The sequence below is a fragment of the Danio aesculapii genome, chromosome 14 (genome assembly GCF_903798145.1).
Source record: "Danio aesculapii chromosome 14, fDanAes4.1, whole genome shotgun sequence".
Classification (NCBI taxonomy): domain Eukaryota; kingdom Metazoa; phylum Chordata; class Actinopteri; order Cypriniformes; family Danionidae; genus Danio; species Danio aesculapii.
In genome coordinates this window covers 50,478,082-50,492,098 of record NC_079448.1, presented here as the reverse complement: position 1 = coordinate 50,492,098, position 14,017 = coordinate 50,478,082, and the positions used below count along the sequence as shown (strand labels likewise).

Below are 14,017 nucleotides of genomic sequence, written 5' to 3'. Positions count from 1 at the left end.
TTTTTTTCAGTTTTGTTAAACCTTTTAATGACAGTATAAGTATTTTCTCTGTTGGATCAAGATCTAATATAGTTCAAATACTGCAAATTGAAGCAATTTGTAAACTTTACTGGTATGTAACTTTTTTTTGTTTAGATTTTTATTTGTATTTGTAAGTTTTTGTTTGCTTGGTGGATTTTTGTTTGTTTATTCATTCTATACATGGAAACTGGTTTACTTACTTTCTTTTAGTAACGTCAACTAATTGCTTCAAAAGCAACTTGTTTATTCACTTTAAGTAAAGTCAACTAATTACTAGGTTTCCTGAAATGTTACATTTAAAAATGCAAATGAGACATTCTTTTATATCTGACATACCTAATTAATTATGTAATCATATCCAGAATTAAAATCTCAAAAAATCTTTAAATAACATGCAAGAATTTCCTCTGCACCCACATACATTATTTTGTAAATATAACCAGCCTTTTATTATTATTTATTTTTTTTATTTAAAATATTTTATTTTGTAATTATTTTATTTAGTTTTTTATTTTAATGTTTTGTTATTTTATTTGATTCAAATTTATGTTTTTGTTTCATAATTTTATTTTATTTTAAAATATTTTAATTTATTTTAAAATACATTTTTTTTCTTCATAAATCCCTTTATATTTTATTATTTTAAAATTTAATGTTTTTTTTCATTTCATTTAATTGTTTTATAATTTTATTTTGTAATTTTCTATAATTTTCTAATATTTTATTTTATTTTGTTTTATTTTTTATAATTTATTATTACATATTTTATTTTATAATTATTTTGTTTTATTTTTTCTTATTTTTTAAACTTCTTTATATTCAATAAAAATGTATTTTAATGTTTTATTTAATTTATCTATTTTTATTTATTTATTTATTTTATTTAACTTTATTTACATTGATTGTTTTGAATTTTCATTTTATTTATTTATTTATTTATTTATTTATTTATTTATTTATTTATTTATTACTTTATTTTTTTCCCATCCATCACTCACACATCTCTCTTGTCTTGTTTTCCACAGCTAAGCAACGCTGCAAACTATACTGTCAATCCAAAGAGACGCGAGCTGTAGTGAACATGCAGACCCTGGTTGAACCTGGGACGCGCTGCTCCTACAAAGACCCCTACAGTGTGTGTGTGTACGGCGACTGTGAGGTGAATAACAGCGTGTTTCTCTTAAACACATGCCTTTAATTGCCTGTGGCTCACGATGTGTGTCTGCCTTCAGAAAGTGGGCTGTGATAATGTGGTTGGATCAGCTCTGCAAGAAGATAAATGTGGCATTTGTGGAGGAGACGGAACCAAGTGCAAAACTCACAAATTTAACTTCACCTTTGTAGAAAAGAGAGGTACGTCTAATATACACTAACAAAAACACTCAAGTCCAGACACAATAGTGCAATGCAAGTTTATTATACACTACCTGACAAAAGTCTTGTCATCAATCCCAGTTGTAAGAGCAACAAATAATAACTTGACTTCTAGTTGATCATTTGGAAAAGTGGCAGAAGGTGGATTTTTCTGATGAATCATCTGTTTCACTGCATCCCAATCATCACACATACTGCAGAAGACCTACTGGAACCCACATGGAGCCAAGATTCTCATAGAAATCAGTCAAGTTTGGTGAAGGAAAAATCATGGTTTGGGGTTACATTCAGTATAGGGGTGTGCGAAAGATTTGCAGAGTGAGCGACAACATCAACAGCCTGAGGTATCAAGACATTTGTGCTGCCCGTTACATTACAAACCACAGGAGAGGGTAAATTCTTCAGCAGGATAGTGCTCCTCATACTTCAGCCTCCATATCAAAGTTCCTGAAAGCAAAGAAGGTAAATGTGCTCCAGGATTGGCCAGCCCAGTCACCAGACATGAACATTATTGAGCATGTCTGGGGTAAGATGGAGGAAGCATTGAAGATGACTCCAAAGAATCTTGATGAACTCTGGGAGTCCTGCAAGAACTCTTTCTTTGCCATTCCAGATGACTATGACATGATCATGTTTTATTCTGGAAAAATATGCGTAATCTATATAAATATAGATAAGCCTATAAATAAGCCACTTCTGATAGCAAATGATCAACTAGAAGTCAAGTTATTATTTGTTGTTCCTAAAACTTGGATAGGCGACAAGACTTTTGTCAGGTAGTGTATTTATATATATGTATATATGTGTGTATAAATATATTTATATATATATATATATATATATATATATATATATACAGATGTTACTACTTCAATGTGTTCCTTATGGCGCCATTCATACCGCGGCGACAGCGGTACTTGGTGCGCCAGCAGCTTTTGACCGCTGGGTGGCAGTTTAACCACAGATATTCAGCTTTGCCTTTCCACAACACTAAACAGACTTTTCTGTGCGTACCTTATGTGATCAGATGTGTTCAATTAAAATATAATTTTGATTTAGTTTTCTTAGTAATAAACATGATCTTACCAGGGCTTAAAGTATTCCGGCACCATGCCGGATCTCCGGCGTGCGGCCGTGAGAGAAAAAAAAATAGAGCTTGCACATGCGCTTTAGTTGGGGATGCTCAAAATAACCGATTAAGCAATAACCGAAAGGGCACGTTTGTAACCGATGAATGGTATCAGTTAAACGATTAAAATATGCTTTATACATTTTTAAAGTTTGGCTGCAGACGGGGCATCTGTTAAATTGTTTACTGACTGCAGCCAGTGTTTTACGCTCTGCTTATGCTCGCTTAGCGCCAATCTGGAAACATTTTGGATTCGTGGCGAACGAGAAAGGCGAATCAATAATTAGGATGAAGCTATTTGTTGGGCTTGCTTAGAAAAATAAGTGTTAAATGGACAAACACGTCGAACCTCCAGAGCTGCGGTCATGTCACCCAGCCCATGGAATGCGGAGCCAGCTCCGGTGTCATCTACTGAACGCAAATGCCCAGCTAGTCCAGCCAGGTATGGCAGAGAGGCCTTTTCAAAAATGGCCAAATACAAAAGAGAAACTGATAAATAGTAGACGTTGATGAGAAATGGAGCAGCATATTTGGTAGTTGAGAACGCGCCGCTCCGCGATGTAGAGCTGGTTTCCGAGAAATGCAGGCGGCGGAGCAAGATACCCTCTTTGCCACAGTATCTGCATGCGCTACAGGGACACGTCTCAGTGCTGCTGGAAACATTGTAATCTCAAATAAGTCTCCGCTTAAACCGAACAAAGTCAACATGTTAGTTTTTCTGGCAAAGAATTTAAAATATGAATAGAAAACAAAAGGCGGAGAGACGCAGTTTTTTTTTTCAACATCTGACTTATGTTGTTACAAGCCTAGGCTAATATTTTTGTTCTTCGTTACTATTTATATTATTATTGATTAGTATTTGTGAAGTTTCTAAAATGTAACGTTTACTGTTTCAAGCAGTTAAAGTTATTTCTATTTAACTAGCCTTCATTATTATAGGCTGTATTGTGTTGTTTTATCAACGAAAGTTAAACAACAAACATGTTCGTTTGTACGGTTATTTAGCATAATACTTTGGTCTTTTTTGATTCCTTATTTTTTACATGAAATGTAAATTAACTTAGGTAGGCTACTTGGGTACAGGAGCGTAATTTGTTGGTAGTATACCGAGGAATGCTTAGACAGTGAATATTGTCATCATTATTTAAAAAATTATAAATAAATAAATAAATAAATAAACCTTACGGAAAGGATGAAATAAAGGAAAAGCATGCTCTTAATCATTCTTCATAATCTGATTCGTAGCTATACATGCAATAAACTTATATTGCGCCGACAAGAACAAGCTCTAAAAGGTAAAGTCTAAAGCCAGAGGAGTTATTGATATTAATGTTAGTTGTTAATATGATCGTAAACACTGCGTTGTATAATTAACGCCGTCATTGTGTCGTGTCTGCGATTTTTTTTTTCTCGTTGAAGAACAGAAAATTCATGTTATCGCCGTCTTCCCAGCCAGGTTTTTCAACATCTGACTTATGTTGTTACAAGCCTAGGCTAATATTTTTGTTCTACGTTACTATTTATATTATTATTGATTAGTATTTGTGAAGTTTCTAAAATGTAACGTTTACTGTTTCAAGCAGTTAAAGTTATTTCTATTTAACTAGCCTTCATTATTATAGGCTGTATTGTGTTGTTTTATCAACGAAAGTTAAACAACAAACATGTTCGTTTGTACGGTTATTTAGCATAATACTTTGGTCTTTTTTGATTCCTTATTTTTTACATGAAATGTAAATTAACTTAGGTAGGCTACTTGGGTACAGGGGCGTAATTTGTTGGTAGTATACCGAGGAATGCTTAGACAGTGAATATTGTCATCATTATTTAAAAAATTATAAATAAATAAATAAATAAATAAATAAATAAAACACCTTACGGAAAGGATGAAATAAAGGAAAAGCATGCTCTTAATCATTCTTCATAATCTGATTCGTAGCTATACATGCAATAAACTTATATTGCGCCGACATGAACAAGCTCTAAAAGGTAAAGTCTAAAGCCAGAGGAGTTATTGATATTAATGTTAGTTGTTAATATGATCGTAAACACTGCGTTGTATAATTAACGCCGTCATTGTGTCGTGTCTGCGATTTTATTTTCTCGTTGAAGAACAGAAAATTCATGTTATCGCCGTCTTCCCAACCAGGTTTGTCAACATCTGACTTATGTTGTTACAAGCCTAGGCTAATATTTTTGTTCTTCGTTACTATTTATATTATTATTGATTAGTATTTGTGAAGTTTCTAAAATGCAACGTTTACTGTTTCAAGCAGTTAAAGTTATTTCTAGTTAACTAGCCTACATTATTATAGGCTGTATTGTGTTGTTTTATCAACGAAAGTTAAACAACAAACATGTTCGTTTGTACGGTTATTTAGCATAATACTTTGGTCTTTTTTGATTCCTTATTTTTTACATGAAATGTAAATTAACTTAGGTAGGCTACTTGGGTACAGGGGCGTAATTTGTTGGTAGTATACCGAGGAATGCTTAGACAGTGAATATTGTCATCATTATTTAAAAAAATTATAAATAAATAAATAAATAAAACACCTTACGGAAAGGATGAAATAAAGGATAAGCATGCTCTTAATCATTCTTCATAATCTGATTCGTAGCTATACATGCAATAAACTTATATTGCGCCGACAAGAACAAGCTCTAAAAGGTAAAGTCTAAAGCGAGAGGAGTTATTGATATTAATGTTATCGACGTCTTCCCAGCCAGGTTTTCATGCACAGTTTCCGTTTTTGTTTCTTCTCAAACAATAAAGTTTCGCTATAGCAGGCCCGGCGGCAGGATATCATAAATGAGGGCGCAAGGGCGATATTTTTATATGACGTGCTAAAATTGAAAAATGAAATTTACATGAAGAGCTTTATTAGTGAAAAGCTGCCGAGCGCAACGAAATGGGCTATAAGCTATATTTGGTCTTATGTGCTGAAATACTTAACACTTTTCTTAAGACCACAGAATAATATGCAACATCTAAATGTCATATAGCCAATAAGGAAAAATTAACATGTTTCAGGTCTCTCCAGTGCATTTGGACTGAATATTTGACTGTGTCTTACTGGATGTCTCCAGTAACTCTATAAACATAGAGGCACAAGCAGACTGTGGAATTCATTCATTAATTCTTTCTTTTATTTATTTATTGTCAACCAAATATATATATAAATTAATATGTGTGTGTGTGTGTGTGTGTGTGTGTGTGTGTGTGTGTGTGTGTGTGTGTGTGTGTGTGTGTGTGTGTGTGTGTGTGTGTGTGTGTGTGTGTGTGTGTGTGTGTGTGTGTGTGTGTGTGTGTGATTGCAGCAGACTGAAGAAGTTGTGCATTGGGTGGGTGGCATCTGCTGTTATGCAGAGGGCTCTACGGGTAAGACGTGTGCTGTAAATGTCCTGAAGGGAGGGGAGAGAGACACCAACGATCTTCTCAGCTGTTCTCACTATGCATTGAAGTGTTTTCCTGCAGAAAATCCAAGGTTCCATACCACACAGTGATGCAGCTGGTCAGGATGCTCTCAATAGTGCCTCTGTAGAAGGTGTACATGATTGGGGCTGGTGCTCTTGCTCTTTTGAGTGGCAGCCTGTTTGAACATATCCCAGTCTGTGGTATTGAAGCAGTCTTGTAAAGCCTCTGAAGAACCTTCTGGCCACACTTGTATCTCCTTGCAAACCGGTTTGGTGACTTTAACTATCGGTCTGTAAGCAGGCATTAGCATGACAGTTAAGTGGTCCACCAAGGTGGGGGAGGGGGAAGGCTTTGTAAGCTCAAAATATGCCCACACATGCAAGCTAAACTAGATCATATCTGAGTCATCATGCTTTATTACCCAACCAAAATCAGCGAGGAAAAAATAAATGTTTTAAATTAAATTATATTTAAATGTTAAATTAAATTAAAAAATGAATTTAAATTTTAAATGCCATTTAAAAATAGTTGCTAAAATTAATGTGTTACTTACTTACATTTTTAGGCATTAGCCAAACAGAAAGCCTGTCTACGGTAAATCCACACGCACTAAATAGCCTACCTTTTTCTTTTATAACACTGTAAACATAACTTCGCAGGTCGATCATCTTCAAACGCAAAAGGCATTTTTAAGTGTCCTAACTTGACTGCTGCTGTAGTATGGGATGTTTTTTTACATAACTTTAAACGTGTGCTTTAGCTATGTCAAAATGAAAGCAAATTTTTTAAGGGCTCTGCGTTTTGTCAATTGTATAGCTTTAATAATAATAATAATAATAATAATAATGGATATAACAAATTATAATATTATAGTATAGACATTTTTACTAGGCTACTTTAATATTAATCCCTAACTGAAAAACGAATGTGAAAATGACTGGCAGCTGTGCTAAAATTAATATAATGGCAAATTTCTTCTGCGTTTTTTCCCTTTATAGCTCAATAGTTTTATTCAAAGAATATAGTTCTCTCTTCAACTTTCAGGTTTGAGGTGGGGGAAGAAATGGCAGAGGCAATTCAAATGTACCATCTCTAAATTAAAAAAGGCCACTTACGCGGCATCTGTGTGTAAAGATTATTACCTTATTTTTATTTTATTATTATTATTTATTTATTCATTCATTCATTCGTCATTCATTTTCTTTTTGGCTTAGTCCCTTTATTAGTCTGTAATTGCCACAGCGGAATGAACCGTCAACTTATCCAGCATATGTTTTACGCAGAGGATGCCAGGAGGGCCAGCTGGGGCTTCGGGACGGAGTGAAAGGAGAGGCAGGACTTTGCCCCGAGTCTGGGAAAGATGGCTTGCCGTCATTACACTCGTTTTCCGATGGCACACGAGTTACATGCGCCAAACACATGAAGAAATAAATTAATAAATAAGGGAAAGAAAACATCTAGCCTTATAGGCTGAGTTCTTTTTGATTATAATCGCCGTTAAGTTTCCATTTTAAATGTAAGGCTGTTGCAAAAAATAATAAAATTGCTTAAAGTAATACAATTTTAATTTATAAGTGACTTTGCTGCGTCCCCCTTGATGTTTCAATAACGCATAATAATCTATACACCATATTAAAGACACTTAAATAGACATGATTTCGGCCTCACTGATGCCCATTAACTCCTGACAGACAAGCTTTTGGTTATGAGAAGGGGGAAGGGGTCTCCACTATTAAGTGTTTTTCACAAACATGAATACACAAAATCCAAAACTCCTATAGGACGGATGGCGTAACAAAACCTATGCGTTTAAAAACGAAACCGCATTAAATATGGGGCCTTATGAAAATGAATGTTTCTATCTTTTGAACGGTGACGGCATAATATCATGGAATTACTTTCAATAGCAAAATAAAAAACATCTCAAGGAAGAACGGACAAAAGAAAGTTTCACTTCTATCACTCTTTAAAAGTTTTGGTTTGGTTCATTGTAAATGCTCAGTCTCGTTATGAACTGATCTTCATTTCTCTGTGTTGGTGGAATAAAGCAGGCGAGTCAATTTATGAGCAGACAGAGCAGGATTCTTATGATGACTACCGGCGCAATTCCGCTCTTTGTTATGAGCCGTAGTTTCAGTGTAAACTTAGTAAAGGTGAGTTTCTTTGGCGATGATGTGTACAGTGTTAGATTTTATATTTAGCGGACATTTGCGCTGAACACGCGGTGAATGCAACGCATCAAGATTCGGGCACCTTCTCCGAAAACACTCAATTGATCTCAGCTGGTGGATCAACATTTACCTCATGTTATGATTGCTGTCATCTGCGCCATTATTATTATTATAACTTTAGGGGAGGTTTGCAAACCTGTGCACTTTTCACTCTTCAGTGGTTTGCATTTCCTGCACTAACAAAAGCTTTCTGTTCATTATATTCAGACACACAAATGCTCCCAAATATAGTATAAGGGGGCATAGATTAAATTTCGGGCGCTCATGCGACCAAAATGGTTGCAATTTCGAGCCCTGTAGTATAGGGACATGTATTCAGACCACAACTGAACGTTTGAAGAAAATTGAATGCCTTATTATTTAGAATTAGCTATTATTGATGTAGCCGTTCAAGGCGCATAATTGATTTATTACGGTACTGACAGTATTAGAAAATCCATGTCGTGGCGCAATGTCACACCGGTGATGACTATGACACCGGTGTACCGCCCACCCCTACTACCTGTTATTTAAAATATCTATATTACGCTCCAAGCATTCGCCAAAAAGAAAATATTTCTAAGTAAAAACACAAAACATAGCTGAATAGAGTGTTGCCTGCTTTAGAGGATGGGTTAGTAATTATATTATAACTGGTTATGTTCAGGTCAATGAAATAATACCTTTAATAAATAAAATATGTTCGTAAGAACGTGGTGGGCCAGTGATTCCGTCTTTATAAAAAGGCTAGCCTATTTTATGCATTAAATATAACTAATTTCCTTTATTTCTGATTAGACCATGCATTTTAGACTATTTTACTATTGTAATATGTGCATATGCTTTTTTTTTAAATAACATTCAACAAATATTTTAGCACATCGAAAGTAATTAAGTGACCTGTTTTTTTTTTTATTAAAACCTTTATGCAAAAGGATCAGAGGATAAATTATCGTAGGATAAACGTATCTTATGGAAAAACACCAATTGACGGGCTCTGCTTTCGGTTTTAAAAGAATCAAGCAGCTTTAAAAAATATAATTTGCTGAAGAGAAATGACAGGAAAAAAAGAAAGAAAAAGATAAAATATATAGTGACTGTTAAAAGAACATTTTTCTTTAATATATTCTTTCGACTCCGAAACATCAGCTAAGAAAGATTATGATGAATGACGGAGTTTCTCTATTGCCTGCTTCAGCAGTTGTCCCGGTCCCGCTGGTTATGAACGAGGAGGCGGAGAGAATGCGCTGTTTAGTTTCGGCTTGATATATTTAAATAAAAACTAACACCGAACTGCTTTTAACGCTCAAAAAGTTAAACTAAAATGCACAATTCTTGTTGGTTGCACCCGCGGGATGCACAATGAACCAAACGCGGCATTATTTTAATTCTATATTCGTGAAGAATGAGCCATGAGATTGAGATTTTTGAAGGTGCTCTCTAGCGGCGAAGTTCCTGGCAGAGTAGCGAGTGAAAACATGTGCATAAAGAAATTGGACAAGAGGAATAACATTTTAAATTATATAACAAGCATCGTATTCTTTCTAATCCTCGCCCAGTTTTAATACAAGTTGTGTTTTTTTAATATTTGTGGCTGGGAAGTTTATTAAGAATATATTTATAATTATATATAATTAAATAAATACATAATTATATATATATATATATATATATATATATATATATATATATATATATATATATATAGAGAGAGAGAGAGAGAGAGAGAGAGAGAGAGAGAGAGAGAGAGAGAGAGAGAGAGAGAGAGAGAGAGAGCTGCTGTAAAGGCTATTTCTTTCCGTTCGCATCCCGTCCCTTTGCGCCCCCTGGCGGCTTTTTCACAAACTGCGGTCTTACACTAAAAACAGAGCAGCATTTATTTCAAACGGCGGCGGTATAAGCCACGGCGGTAATAGCCACTTTGAACTCTCACCTACTGTATATATATATATATATATATATATATATATATATATATATATATATATATATATATATATATATATATATATATATTAGTGCTGTCAAAATTAGTGCGTTAACGTATGCAATTAATTAGAAATATTTAACGTGTTTAAAAAAATTAACGCAATTACGCAGTTCCAGTTTTATTATTTCCTGTTGTTGCCGACGTGTGATCAACATGCAAAGAAATAAGGATAAGACCAATAAATTACCAATAAGACCAATTACCAGGCTATCCAGCGTTTCCTCCAGATTTTCATGCAATTTCGGGTGTTTCATTTTTAACTTTCGACTTTTTTTTTATGGAATTTGATACCGCATGGCGAAAATAAAGGAAAACCTCCGCATTTCGTGACTCGGTGGTCCTTTAAGGTGATCAAAAATCGCTGCCTACAAGGTAGACTCTTAAAAAGACTATTAACTTAATCATATTAAAATCGGAGTATTGGTGTCTTATGTAAATGTACTCAGAAAGTGCCAGATGAAGTCACGAGCTGTCAAAGACAGCGCATTCCTCTGCCTTTTAGTAAGTTTGACGTGTTTTGATGAACGCGATCATGCGTGTTGAATCTGAAGGGAGTCGCTCCGGCTGTGCTGTCTTGTGTGTGCGTGCGTGCGTGCGTGCGTGCGTGCGTGAGTGTGTGTGTGTGTTTTTATTTCTGTAATAAATATGGCTGCCAAGCCAGGATCTTGATGGTTTATTGTGGGCATGTTGTTTACATGAAGAAATCTGTGTTACAAGTAAAACAAAAATTCTAATAAACAATTATATTTTGAATTGAAATAGTCTTTGTTTTGAGTTTACATAAATTTTACATTTGAATAACCAAAATTACAAGTTTCAGTCTTTTAAATGTGATTAATCGCGATTAATTAAAAAAAAAAAAGTGTGATTAATTAGTAAACTTTTTTTAATCGTTTGATAACACTAATATATATTTATATCTATATATAGTGCTATAAATATATAGTGCTATATATATACTATATATATAAATAGTGCTATATATAAGTACTATAAAAATGTATATACATTTTAGTTTGTTTTGTTAATTATTTTGATGGTTTGTTGTCAAGATATTTCTATTTAGATTCAGTTCTATCTTTAGTAATTCTACAGAGTTTACAGAATATATTTTTAGATGAACTCTTGTACAAACCTCTTAGTAATAAAAGTAAAATAATTACTTGAACCGCTGCGATGGCTTTTCTCCTACTTTACCTTTCAAAATACTATCAGTGGTGTTTAGGGAAGGGTATATGTATGTGTGTGTGTGTTTGTGTGTGTCAGTAGATTTCAAGCTGATATTTTATACACGACAAGCCGACCGAAATAAGTCTGGCATAAATGTATACAGTGACCTCTGGTAGATTTACAAAAAATGTCAGAAATGAGAAAACGTGACCCAGTAATGTATTTGAGATTGTCATAAATGTACATGGCACCCTTTAGTGGGTTTGTGAAAACAAAAACTGAAAGAAAGTGTAGTCCAGGGTACATAATTGTCGGTTGATAAAAAATTTAGCCGTAGACACATTTTTCCAATAAGCCTGGGTTGGATTGTTTGATAGCGTGGTTAAAGTATTGTAATAGTGTTTTACTGTGTTTTACATCTGCATTAGGTGTCATTAAAGTGCTTGTAGTTCCCAGAGGAGCGAGACATCTCTTCATCCAGGAGCTCAACGGCACTGCTCACATCTTAGGTAAAGAGATTTTTCTGTTGTTTTTTTACAGCAAACACTGAAGATGTTGTTGCACTGTGAAAAAGTCTTTACTTACTTAGAGTTTTTGTTTTGTTTCTTGTCCAAATAGTCAGAAATAAGGTCAAAATGAAGGGCATTTTTTTTCATTAAACAAGCACATAATCAATATTATTAAAACCTCAAAACATCGCCTCACAGCAAGAAGGTCGCTGGTTCGAGTCCCGGCTGGACCAGTAGGCCTTTCTGTGCGGAGTTTGCATGTTCTCCCTGTGTTGGCGAAGGTTTTCCTCCGAGTGCTCCGGTTTCCCCCACAGTCCAAATACATGTGCTATAGGTGAATTGAATTTACTAAATTGGCCATAGTATATGTGTGTGTGTGAATGTGAGTGTGTATGGGTGTTTCCCAGTACTGGGTTGCACCTGGAAGGGTATCCGTTATGTAAAACATATGCTGGATAGGATAAGTTGGCAGTTCATTTCGCTGTGCCGAACCCCTGATTAATAAAGGGACTAAGCCATACCTGCCAACAATCCTGTTTTTCCCAGGAGTCTCCTGTATTTCAGACCCATCTCCCGCCACCCTCCCGTTTTGTTATTTCTCCTGGAGAACTCCCGAAATTTCAGCCCCCCAACCCCGCTCCTCATATTTTTGGTACAGTCTCTATTACCCCTGGGTCGCCAACTTTGGTATAGTATCTGATCGCAGCGGCTGCCTGAAACCCAGTCCATATAGTTATTAACACCACAGAACAGTTACTAACACGGGTCTCAGCTGTGTTATTCAGACAAACACCACTCCCATCAACCCCCACCAAACCCCCTGCTCTATCAGAATTTCAGAGACAATTGTTTGCAGGTATGGACTAAGCTGAAAGAAAATGAATGAATGAATAAATAATAATATTATTAACCAAAAATAATCAACCTTAAACATGCAAACAATCAACATTATCAAAAACACGACGATATCTTTTGCTTGTCTAGTAAATGCATCTTGAATTGGACTAGAAACAAAACACAAACTCTTAAGCAACAAAAGCATTTGTTTTGCAGTGTGTAATTGAATTCTCTCTCTCTCTTTATGTTCAGCTGTCAAGAATAAAGCATCAGGTGATTTCTTCCTCAATTCACATGGAGATTATCCAGAGACGCGCTCAGTCATTGAAAAAGGTCTAGAATGGGAGTATGAGAATAAAAACAACAAGGACACCATCCAAACCAACGGCCCACTGAAGAACGATGTAGTTATCATGGTAATTCTCACACACAAACACACGCACACCTACACATGAGTAAAAACCAGAGATGGGAAGTAATGAAGTACAAATACTTTGTTACTGTACTTAAGTAGATTTTTCTGGTATCAGTACTTTACTCCACTATTTATTTATCTGTCTTTTTACTTTCTTCTCCTTACATTTTAAATCGGGTTTGTTGCTTTTTATTTTAATATGTTTTGTGGCACGATCTATATTTCTTGTCACTGCGCAATTTGAATGCCTTTTTGATTCAGTCAGTCTATTCTTTGAGATTGCGCGGCTGCATGCTACAGTGAGCGGCTTGTTCAACCTCTGATCATGCACTGTAAGCTTGTTTATTTAAGCTTATCATGGGAACGGCTAACGTGGATGATCCCTGATCTTTCAATCTAATACTGCGGAATAAATACCCCGAACAATTATCTGCTTTTTTGTCAGCGTTTCTACAGTTAGTAGCTACTAGAGCAATGAAATACTTTATGAATACGTTATGCAGTGAGGTTTATTTCCTTTGTTTCCAACAAGTTCATATTTCCTTGTACAGAGTTTATAGTTATGTTGTTTTAGCATGTACAGTTAAAGTCAGAATTATTAGCCCCCCTGTTCATTTTTTTCCCCAATTTCTGTTTAACAGAAAGAAGATTTCTTCAACACATTTCTAAACATAATAGTTTTAATAACTCAATTTATTAATTTTAAATAATAGTTTTAAGTTATTAATTTATAATAACTGATTTATTTTATCTTTGCCATGATGACAGTAAAAAATATTTGACTTGATATTTTTCAAGACACTTCTATACAGCTTAAAGGGACATATAAAGGCTTAACTAGGTTAATTAGGTAATTAGGCAGGGTATTATGTTACAATGGTTTGTTCCGTAGACTATTGAAAAAATGTATAGCTTAAAGGGGCTAATAATTTTGACCTTAAAAT

General features: G+C 34.7%; 1 protein-coding gene across 1 annotated transcript in view; it reads left to right on the top strand.

Annotated features, from left to right (window-relative positions):
• Positions 1-14,017, top strand: part of LOC130240216 (A disintegrin and metalloproteinase with thrombospondin motifs 2-like) — a 371,942-nt gene that overhangs the window by 323,002 nt on the left and 34,923 nt on the right. The window contains exons 13-16 of the mRNA XM_056471639.1: positions 1,047-1,180; positions 1,254-1,374; positions 11,741-11,821; positions 12,911-13,074. Coding sequence (XP_056327614.1) covers positions 1,047-1,180; positions 1,254-1,374; positions 11,741-11,821; positions 12,911-13,074 — 500 coding nt within the window. The remainder of the gene's footprint in view (positions 1-1,046; positions 1,181-1,253; positions 1,375-11,740; positions 11,822-12,910; positions 13,075-14,017) is intronic.